This window comes from Mercurialis annua, linkage group LG2 (assembly GCF_937616625.2).
Source record: "Mercurialis annua linkage group LG2, ddMerAnnu1.2, whole genome shotgun sequence".
NCBI lineage: Eukaryota > Viridiplantae > Streptophyta > Magnoliopsida > Malpighiales > Euphorbiaceae > Mercurialis > Mercurialis annua.
In genome coordinates this window covers 9,478,456-9,489,584 of record NC_065571.1, presented here as the reverse complement: position 1 = coordinate 9,489,584, position 11,129 = coordinate 9,478,456, and the positions used below count along the sequence as shown (strand labels likewise).

Below are 11,129 nucleotides of genomic sequence, written 5' to 3'. Positions count from 1 at the left end.
AATAGTATAGTGAATGAGTCGTAAAACATAGTTATTTTTTTTAATGCAAATTTGACTGGACACAATTATCTTGGTCCGGACATATATATGTTCCTAGCGCGCTCGTAACGGCACATACGCTTTGCACAGTAAGAAGGTAGAAATAAGAACTGACGGTAACATAAAGGGGAGGAAAGGGAAAGGATGGAAAGAAATATTATATATTAAATTTACTTGTGCTTTGGATGCATAATATGATTGGAAAGTTAAGAGATAAAAAATATCTGATTTTATTTGAATAAATAAAAATAAAAATAAATTTTTTTAAAAGGCATATTTTTTAAATCTATTTTATGTCATTTTATTTGAAATTAATTGACTATTAATAATTGTTATCAGTTATAGTCAAATTTTTTATTATCAACTTCTTGTCCTGTATTGAAACTTCTTGCAACTTTCCCTTGATCAACAGGCTCATAGCTTTGGATATAAGAATTTTGTGATTCTTGAAACATTTGATTTTGTTCAGCAAACATGTTCCCTTGATCACTCTCTAAACACATACTCACCCACTTGATTAACAAAAGATTGCATCTTAGGCCTACGTTTATACCTCGATGAAAATTCACGTTTTTTGAAGCAAATATTTATTGTATGATCACAAAGAACACAAAAAGTACATACTGGTTTCTGCAAATTATTATCATAAGGATTATACAACTTTCTCTGCCCTCTTTGAGGCCTAAAACCACCAAAATTACCATAACTAGGATTAGATTGCCCATTACCATTCAAACCACCACTATAAGAAATTTGATTTTTGGAAACGTGAGTTGTCGTTGTGAAAACCTAAAATATGGTTGTTAAAATTTTTTAACAACGACAAATGTGGTTGTGCGTGTTGGCGTAATGTAATGTTTTTTATAACGACTTTTTCAAATAATGGTCGTTGCTATAGGTTTTACAAAATCTATAAGATTGGTTGTTAAAAGTTATTAGTAACTATAAAAAATCGTTGTCAAAACATTATAATATTAATTATTATTTTAATATGTTATATAATTTTATAATTTTATAATTTTTATAATTTAAAATATAATTATTATTAAAATTTAAATTTTTTTATTTTTTGATTGATATATTACAACAAATGTAAAAATTATTTTTATAGTGAAGGGTGGATTTCTTTTATAGTGAGAATGCATCATTCTCATTTCACTTATTTTCAATGTGGGATTTTAACTATTCCTTCTTTCTTTTAGCAACGAAATTATTTGTCGTTGTGAAATAATATTTAAAAACGACACATATTAAATCGTTGGTAAAGCAAATAATTTACAATGACATGATTAGTCGTTGTAAAATAATTATCTTTAAAAACGATATAAATTAAGTCGTTGCTAAAAGTATAACTTTTAATAACGATTTTATTAGGCGTTGTAAAATAATTATATTTAGAAACGATATAAAAATAATCGTTATAAAAGGTATATGTATTGTAACGATTTTAATGGTCGTTGTAATAGACCGTTGCTAAAACTCACTTTTCTTGTAGTGCACCATACAACACAGAAATCCTTCTTCAATAAGGATTGGCTTGAGTTGCAAAAACTGCTTTGATCCTCTGTTTTAATCAACATTTTCATAAGGTTGGCTTTGATCCTCCGTTAAGTCACGTAGATGCCAAGTTGGCAAAAATCTGACTCGATTAAAAAAATGGCTACAAAATGTATGATATATGTTAAATGGGCTGATTCTGCTGATTTTAAAAGACTAGTTTCGAATTACGTGCTATGCACGTGGGTCGTAACGTAACTCGTCAATCTTCATATTAGTAAATTTATTATATCTATATCAATTTTTATTTATAATTAATATTAAATTAGTTAAGAATTTTTGTTAAAGTAAATATAATATATTCGGTTATTAAATTTTTTTCCACACTGAATTTATTCTTCTTTTGGTTTTATAATAACCATAATAACCATAATTAACTTAATTTTATTAATAGTATCTTTAAAAATAATAAGATTGAAATTTAAATAATAATATATTGATCAAATACATTATTTTAATTTTATAGTTCAATCAAACTAAAAAATAGACATTCTTACTAATTTGGAGACGATTTAGTTATTTTTTACATACTAAAAAATAAATTAGAGATAATTTAGCTACATATTCTAATTAGGATTTTAATTATAATAATGATTAATTAAATAACTAATTAGTTAATGACTATAAAATCTTTATTTAGTAATAAACTGAAAAGGATTATTCAGTAAATTTGTCTGTCCCCCCCCCTCCTCCGTGTTTTTATATATAACTAGTTTTGCTTCACGTGCTTTGCACGTGGCTCGTAATGTGACACGTTAAAAATAATATAATTTTAATTAATAGACAAATTAAAATAATTAAATAATAATTTATTATTTAGAAATATATTTATATAAAAATAAAGTTAAAGATATTTTTTTATATAAATAAAGTTAAAGATTTATAGTTATTATTAGTTGTCGGATCTCATGCATACTCTTTTAGTGGTTGAATATAAATATATGTGAAAGAGTAACGATTGACATATATTTAACTACTTCTATTAATGAAGTTTAGTTGAAAGCTTTTTATTAATTAAATTTCAATAATAGTTCAGCAAATGTATCTTTTGTACTGTTAGTGATGGAGTCTGCCTTCTGAACCGGTGAGTGAACCTGCAAAACAGGGTAGAAGCTAACCGGACGGTGGTTGTCCGATTAACTCTCCGATGCTAAAGTCAGTTTAGAGCTTTGAGCAGCGTTTTGAGTATATGAATGTAATTGTAATTCTAGGCATACCTCGTGCTCCTTTTATAGTAGACGAATATACCTAGTAGAGTTGTATTAGGTAGGTGAATCCTACTTTGTAGGGATTCGGCCGTATCTTAAGGATTCTCCTGATTTGTCGAGATCTACCTTAATCTGATAAGAGTCCTATTTAGGAACGTCTTCCTAAATAGTCTTATCTTCCTAAAGTAGAGCTTATCCTTCCATATGTAGTGTTTGTGTCCAAATAGGACAAGGTTTCCATATTTAGTCGTTTATCCGAATCCCGGACTTGACGCGCTCTTGGCGGATCATGTGGGATTCGGTCTTTATTAGTGTATTACCGAATCTTAGAGATTCGGTATCTCCTTCATATCTTTCCGTCTTCAGGGGGAGTCCGGTGTCGCCTGAGAGTGGATCTCCTGCAACTCGGCTCCATTATACTTACAGTAGGATTCGGTATCCATCATTAGCCCCCCCGCAAGTGAGCTGAAGTAGTTTGGCATTTATGCCTTAGTGGATTTTAGCTCTTTTGGAGCTGAGTTCTTTTATGCGGGCGAGTCGCTTTGCATTCCGGGCGAGTCGTTTCATATGTTTGTGGGTGACGTTTCTTCTTTAGTAAGATTCTGTGTTGCCACGTGTCGGCATTTAATGATTTAAAAGGTTAATGATTCAAAAGCGTTTTGTATTTAATCTCTTCGCATTTCTTCTTTTCCCTCTTACTTTGCTTTTCGAATTTACTCTCATTTCTTGTAGCTATTTCCTTTTCGTTCTTCGTTTGATTGTTTGATTCTTCGTGACTTGTTTTCTCCAGATTTTTCAGGTATGTTTTCTTTCGTCGTTTGGATGTTAATATGGCTTTCTTCTTTGTATATTCTCCATGCTTTATATTCTGGAAATTTCTTCTGTACTTGTTGTTCTTTGATGTGTTCTTCAACGTGTTCTTCAATATATTTTTTGTTTGATCCTTATTCTGTGTTTATGTTTGTGATTCCCTGTTCTAGGATGCCTCTTAGTCGAGTGGAAGATGCTTGCGCTGCTATGGCTTTTACCCGATCGAAGCTTCGTAGGGATGAAGTCTTAGATATCTATTTTAAGTATAGTTTTCCTTTTGATTATAGGGTAATATTACCCGGTGCCGATATGGCTGCGTCTGACTCTCCCGGATCTTCTTGTAGGGCGGTTCTTTTTGAAGAGCAATTTGCTGCTGGTCTTAGGTTTCCTTTGGATCCCTTTTTAGTAGAAGTGTGTAGGGATTTAAAGGTTGCTCTAGGGCAACTTTACCCTGGTACGATTAGAGTAGTGCTCGCCTTTTCGGAGGCATGTAGGCTCCGGGGCTGTGCCCCTTCTCTCAAAGTGTTATATCATTTTGTAGACTTTAGGAAGTGTGATGGCTGCTTCGTTTTCGCCCTTGGTAGAGAAGGGCGATCTCGTATTTATCTTCCTTGCCTAACCAGTCGCTGGCGAAGGCGCTTCTTTATTGTCTATCATAAATTTGCTTTTCTTCATTTTTCGGATGGTTTTTCTTCTCATCCAGTTCGGAGCTATTCTTCTCCTTTAAGTTTATCCGAGTCAAAGCTTGCTTTTGACATATCTTCCTGTAGTATTGTGTCGCGTCCCATTTTAGATGTCTTGGTTAATAGTCATCTTCGGAGTCGATGGTTTCCTTTGGAGGATCCTCCTCGAGGCTTGGCGGATCTTTGCTACTCTTTTGTTCAAGGTATATTAATTTGCTTAAGTTCTTTTTAATGTTTCTTTTGTAGGATGTCTTCTTCTTCTGACGATTTCCTTTCCGGATTTCAAGTAGATTTGGACGTTCCGATGGGTGGTCCTGACGTTCCTATCGCCGACGTTATTCCTGGCGACATTGTCGTGGATGGGGCTCCTGTTGATATCCCCCTAGCTCCCGCCGAGGTAGCGTTGCCTGAGGTTATTGTTATAAATGATGATGATGGTGATGACTCGGCTGTTCCAGTCGACGACGAGGCGATTCCGTCACTACTCCCCCCTCTAGCATCATCTATCGTTTCGGGGGGAGTTGGGGGTGTGGCCTCAGGGGGGCCTGTTGTTGCTGATTCGGGGGAGATTTCTCTAGGTCGAGACCCGGATTCTCCGTCTAGGAAAAGACGTCGAGTTGTCGATGATTCTCCTACGAGGGAGAGTTTTCCTGGAAGCTCTTCTTCTGCTCCAGACTTGGTTCAATGGGTCGAAGGTCAGGATCCTGCCAGTTTGCTGAATCCGAGAGTGCTAGCGGAATATATCCGGACTTTGGCGATTCCTGATGATGTCACGTGGTTCTGTGGTAGGCCGGGTCAGGAGCTTTCCGATCTGGCTTGTTTTCATGGTTTCTCTGTAAGTGCTTTCTTTCTTGAGTATAATATGTTTTTTGTATTCAGTTGCTTTCTTATTTGTTTATTTCTGGTGTGTAGGCCCTTCAATCTGTTCTGGTATTGAACGACCGCCGACAGTGTGCCGAGGAGGAGGTCGAGCGTCTGTCTGCTCTTTTGGCGACTTCCGAGTCTGAAAGGGCGAAATTGAAGGCCTCTTTGGAAGAGCATGATTCCCTTCTGGCGCAGCTCAAGGCGCAGGATGCGATTAATGATCGCCAAGTGAAAGTGATTGAGAAAAAGATCGATGACTTGACTCAAGAGATCGAGGAGCTCATTCGGATCAATTCCCTTGTTGGTGGGGAGAGGGATAGTCTTAGAACGGAGGTTGAAGGTCTTCACATCCGTCTGCTAGATACGAAGGCTTTTTACTCTGCTCTGATAAGCGAGTATCGCCTTGCGATTGGGAAGAAGCTTCTGGAGCAGAATCCCAATATTGATCTTTCTGGGGTTAACGGGTTGGATCCCCAGGCCATCGCCCGTGATCTCCTCGTCAAGATTTCTAAAGACCGTGTTTAGTAGTTTTCTTTTGATTGTATTTGCTGATGTATTAATTTTGCTTTTTGTAATTCGCAATTTATGAATATATTTTCTTCGTTTTTCTTCGAAATGTGCTTTTGCCTTATCTTTATGTACTTGTCTTGCCTCGAGGGTTACTCTAAACCCTGTTCTTGGCGTTGCTTTTTGTAGAGTTAATCTAAACTCTTTTTATTTTTGTTTTTGTTTCGAGTTAATCTAAACTCTTTTTTGGCGATTCGCCTTTTCTGAGTTAATCTAAACTCATTTTTAGCCTTTCGTGGCGATCTGCCTGGTTCGGCTATTTTGCTTTGAGTTAATTTAAACTCGTTTTCTTGGTTTTTAGCCTTTCGTGGCGATTTGCCTGGTTCGGCGATTTTGCTTTGAGTTAATTTAAACTCATTTTCTTGGCTTTTAGCTTTTCTTGAGTTTGATCTTTAATTTATTTTTTCTTCTTTCGTCTTTGATTTAATCATTCGTGGCTGTTCTTGATTTTTATTTCTTTATTGGTTCGTCTGGCTAATCAGATGGTAGCGAAATTGAATTTTTATTGATAAAAAGATGGCATACAAAGCATTAAAGATAGATTTGACGCCATCTGGTAAGACGGAGAGTCGTTACCGATGATGGGTCGTTTTTCATTCCTATTCTTCCTTCTTTTCGGTCTTGTTTTCTTGGAGATCCACCACTGATTCATCATAGCACTTCTTGGCTATTCCTTGGTCTCCTCTCAGCGTCACTACTCCCTTTTCAGTCGGTACCTTCATTGCCAGTGCTCTGATGCTGGTTACCGCTGCCGAGTCATGGAGGAAAGGTCTTCCTAGGATGGCATTATATGTCAATTCCATGTCCACTATGTTAAATAGTGACATGATTTTCTTGTTCATTCCTCTTTCTGGGCCGATTATTACTTCCAAGGTGACTGCTCCCAGCGGGGTGATGGAGGGTCCACCGAGTCCTGATAGCGGAATTGGGACTCGGCGTAACCTTGACGCTGTTCCTCCCAACATTTTGTATGCTGCATTCGTCATGAGGTTTACTGCACTTCCTTCGTCGATAAGGATCCGCTCCATGTTCCAATTTTCAATGATAGTAGTCACTACCAAAGCATCGTTGTGAGGTGCTTTGACGTGTTCATAGTCTTCTACATCGAAGATCACTGGCGGCATGTGAGTTTCTCGTATGTTCATTACTTCCTTCCTTTGCTTCCTCCTGATCGTGGAGCTACTATGCCCTCCACCATTAATCATGTGTATGGTTCCCAGAATTTTGGATGGGCGCTCGTCTTCCTTTTCTTTTGGCTTGTCTTCTCTGTTTCTTTTTTCTCCCTTGTCATTGCTCTTCTCTTTTCGGGCCACAAATTTCCTCAGTTCGCCTGTGTCGATCATTCTTTCGATCTCGACCTTTAAGTCTCTGCAGCTATCCGTTTCGTGTCCGTAATCGTCGTGAAATTTGCAGTACTTTCTGGTGTCTCTTGCTTCTGCTTTCATTTTGGGTGGCCATACCACGTTTTTGATGTTTTCTTTGATCCACATGAGGACATTAGTTCGGCTGGTGTTTAATGGAGTGAAGTTATTCTCATCATCTCTGGGATCATATCTCGATTCATATCTTGTCTGGGGGGCGAATCGTCTGCTTTCTTCGGGTCTTCCTCTTCTGTCATCAGGATTGGACTTGGTTTTTTCTCTGGATCTCTCTTTTGATTCTTTTCCTTTTGCTTCCTTTCCGCGAATCGCCCTTCGTCTAACTCGAAGTATTTCTGAGCTATGCCCATTAAGTTTGAGAAAGTTGTGGGTTTATTGACTAGCAGCTTGTCCACCAGCTTTCCGAATCGCGTCCCGTCTCGCAATGCTTCTGTCGCCATGTCGACGTTCAGGTTGTCTATCTTCATAGCTTGCTTGTTGAATCGTTCGATGTAGCTTCGCAGGGTTTCTCCTTCTTCTTGGATACAGGCTCTTAGGATACTGGTAGTGGTTTTAGCTGGGATGTTTGTGAGATATCTGTTGAGGAATTCTGTTGAAAGCGAAGCGAAGCTTTTGATCGAGCCTGGTTTTAATTTGTTATACCATCTCTGGGCTGTGCCCGTGAGCGTGGTAGGGAAAACCCTGCAGAGGATGGCGTCTGATACGCTGAGTAGCCCCATGGTCGCTGTGAACCTAGAGGTATGGTCTCGGGGGTCTCCTTCCCCATTGAAAATTGGCAAAGTCGGCAGCTTCATGCTGTACGGGATGGTTTCCTCCATGATCTCGGGCGAGAGGGGTGATCCTTTCAGCCTGAGGTCCTCTATATCCAATTCTTCAGATTTTAGTTTTTTGAGCGCTTTGGCGATCTTCTCTTCTAGATCTTCTTCCACCACATATGTGGCTTTGCTTTTTTGGGGTGTCTCTGACGATTCGCCCTCTCCTTCTTGGTGTTTTTTCTTATTTTGTTCTTTCCCTGCATCTCTTTCTTGTCGCTTACTCCTTGGTGGGGCATCTTCTTTTTCCTTCTCCCTTCGTTCGTCTCGTTTCGTAATCAGACCGCTTCGGGCGTCCTCCTGGTTGTGCTCATTTCTGGGTGCCTCTGGTGATTCCTCGTTAGATTTTTCTCTGTCAGGACTTTCCTCTTCGCTGGTTTCCTTTTCTCGTTGGTTTCTTGCTTCGTTCCTCTCTTCGTTTCCTCTGGTCCGAGGTTCCTTGCTTTTGTTGTTTTCTGCCCTTGTCTCCCGTCGGCCTGGGTTTGCATTTCTTGTTCTTTCTCTTCTTCTGGGAGCTGTAGGGCTGAAGTTTTCCCTTAGCATTCTCATAGTTTCTTCGTGCCTGTCGTTTGTTCTTTTGGCCTCATTAGCCAATCTGTCAAGATTTGCCTGCACAGATTCTAGTATCTTTTTCAGCATTTCGCTGTGTGGATCTTGTGTCGCTGCATTTGGTGCTTGTTCTTCAGTGCTTAGGTTGAAAGCAATTGGGATGCTTCCTCTTATTGGATTAGTTTGGTACTGGGGTGTTGAGAAAGAGAGCTCTCCGGTGTTGCTTTTTTCCCGGGAGTTGAGAAGCCCGTCTTCCGTCACGTTGATTATCTCCGGAGTGCTTTTTGGGTCCATTGGTTGTTTGTCTTTCAGGTTTACTCTTTCAGAAGTCATCTTCTTCAATGAGATTTGTTTTTGAGTTCAGAAAAGCTCCTTCTTTTGAAGTTTAGTTAAGCTTTTCCCACAGACGGCGCCAATTGATGGAGTCTGCCTTCTGAACCGGTGAGTGAACCTGCAAAACAGGGTAGAAGCTAACCGGACGGTGGTTGTCCGATTAACTCTCCGATGCTAAAGTCAGTTTAGAGCTTTGAGCAGCGTTTTGAGTATATGAATGTAATTGTAATTCTAGGCATACCTCGTGCTCCTTTTATAGTAGACGAATATACCTAGTAGAGTTGTATTAGGTAGGTGAATCCTACTTTGTAGGGATTCGGCCGTATCTTAAGGATTCTCCTGATTTGTCGAGATCTACCTTAATCTGATAAGAGTCCTATTTAGGAACGTCTTCCTAAATAGTCTTATCTTCCTAAAGTAGAGCTTATCCTTCCATATGTAGTGTTTGTGTCCAAATAGGACAAGGTTTCCATATTTAGTCGTTTATCCGAATCCCGGACTTGACGCGCTCTTGGCGGATCATGTGGGATTCGGTCTTTATTAGTGTATTACCGAATCTTAGAGATTCGGTATCTCCTTCATATCTTTCCGTCTTCAGGGGGAGTCCGGTGTCGCCTGAGAGTGGATCTCCTGCAACTCGGCTCCATTATACTTACAGTAGGATTCGGTATCCATCAGTTAGCTATATCATTAAAGGGTTTATAGTAATTAAACTTATTAATTATAAAATAAAGCACGCACGCTTGTCACAAGAGGTTTACCCTTCTTAATTTAATAAATTCGCATTACGTGCTATGCACGTGGCTCGTAACGTAACTCGTCAATATACATATTAGTAAATTTATTATAATTATATCAATTTTTTTATTTATAATTAATATTAAATTAATTTAGAATTTTTATAAAAATAAATATAATATATTCGGTTATTAATTTTTTTTTCATACTGAATTTATTCTTTTTTGGTTTTATAATAATCATAATTAAATAATTTACTTAATTTTATTAATAATATCTTTAAAAATAATAAGGTAGAAATTTAAATAATAATATATTGACCAAATATAATATTTTAATTTTGTAGTTCAATCAAACTAAAAGATAGGTATTCCTACTAATTTATGAGACAATTTAGTTATTTTTTACATACTAAAAATTAAATTGGAGATAATTTAGCTACCTATTCTAATTAGGAATTTAATTACAATAGTGATTAATTAAATAACTAATTAGTTAATGACTATAAAATTTTTATTTATTAGTAAACTGAAAAGGATTATTCAGTAATTTTGCTTGCCCCCCCCCATCTGTGCTTTTATATATAGTATAGATAGATATAGATATAGATAGATTTGGCTATAACTGACAAAATCCGTAAACGTTTGATATTTTATTGGAATTAACCATATATTTTAATAACACATAAAGTTAATATTATTTGTTTACATTTGAATTATTTATAGTTTTATTCACAATACAAAATCAAACACAAACTCTCTCTTTCTTTTCAGAAACCCTAGCCGCGACAAGAGGGAGGTGATTTTGGCCACTTTTTGGTTCAAAATCACCTCCCTACCTTCTCGTTTTCTGTTCAAATCTCGTATTTAGTTTATTTTCCGTCAATAATCACAGATCTGAGATCTGTTGGTATTTTTCTTTCTTCCTTTATGGATGTTTTGTCTTCCTTTGTGGAGTTCTGGCTCTTACCCTTTATGGGTTTTATTATTTCCTTGATGGAATTATCTACGGAGCATAGATCTGAAGTGCTATCAGTAGAAATCTTATTTTTAATATTCTCCCAATCGGACTCATTCAAAGACCAAAGAGTCGATTTGTGGTTTAAAATAACCTTCGAGTGGAGCGGACGGATCGCCGAGTTGCATACCCAAAGAGCTCCGTCAATGCGATTGAAGAAATTAGATATGATTTTCTGTTATTTTACTGATGTTCTATTATTTTACTTCTTGAATGTATTGATTTATTCAATATTTGATCAAGTTGTATTTTTATTTCTCTATTAATGAAATTTTCATTATTCTCAAAAAAAAAAGAATTATTTATAGTTTTACTATTATATAATTTTTCATTATTGGAAAAAAAAAACGCTTGTGGGAGTAAATAACTTATTATATATATATATATATTAAATTCGTGACCTTATTGTATCGCAAAAGCCCCTCCATCGCAGACTATTAGTAAACATGTTTTAGAATGATAACGATAGAATTTAACAATAAAGCTAAATCGCAATGAATTATCACTTGGGACATTTTTTTCCAAAGCATTTGACTTTAATTTTGGGAGGAAAAAACCAACGAAATGAGGTGA

The 11,129-nt window shown here is 36.8% G+C and overlaps 1 protein-coding gene across 1 annotated transcript; it reads left to right on the top strand.

The window, feature by feature from the left end:
- The first annotated feature begins 3,762 nt into the window (after positions 1–3,762).
- LOC126666686 (uncharacterized) lies at positions 3,763–5,777 on the top strand. The gene is made up of 3 exons (XM_050359525.2): positions 3,763–4,500; positions 4,588–5,132; positions 5,210–5,777. The coding sequence occupies exons 1-3, from the start codon at positions 3,786–3,788 to the stop codon at positions 5,684–5,686; spliced, it is 1,737 nt and encodes a 578-aa protein (XP_050215482.1). The 5' UTR covers positions 3,763–3,785; the 3' UTR covers positions 5,687–5,777.
- The last annotated feature ends 5,352 nt before the right edge of the window (positions 5,778–11,129 follow it).

What these genes read in the sequence shown, in the direction of transcription:
- LOC126666686 (XM_050359525.2), top strand. Translation starts at nt 3,786, where the DNA reads ATGCCTCTTAGTCGAGTGGAAGATGCTTGCGCTGCTATGGCTTTTACC. An exon ending in TTGCTACTCTTTTGTTCAAG is followed by an intron (nt 4,501 to 4,587) that starts GTATATTAATTT and finishes GATTTCAAGTAG; the next exon opens with ATTTGGACGTTCCGATGGGT. An exon ending in CTTGTTTTCATGGTTTCTCT is followed by an intron (nt 5,133 to 5,209) that starts GTAAGTGCTTTC and finishes TCTGGTGTGTAG; the next exon opens with GCCCTTCAATCTGTTCTGGT.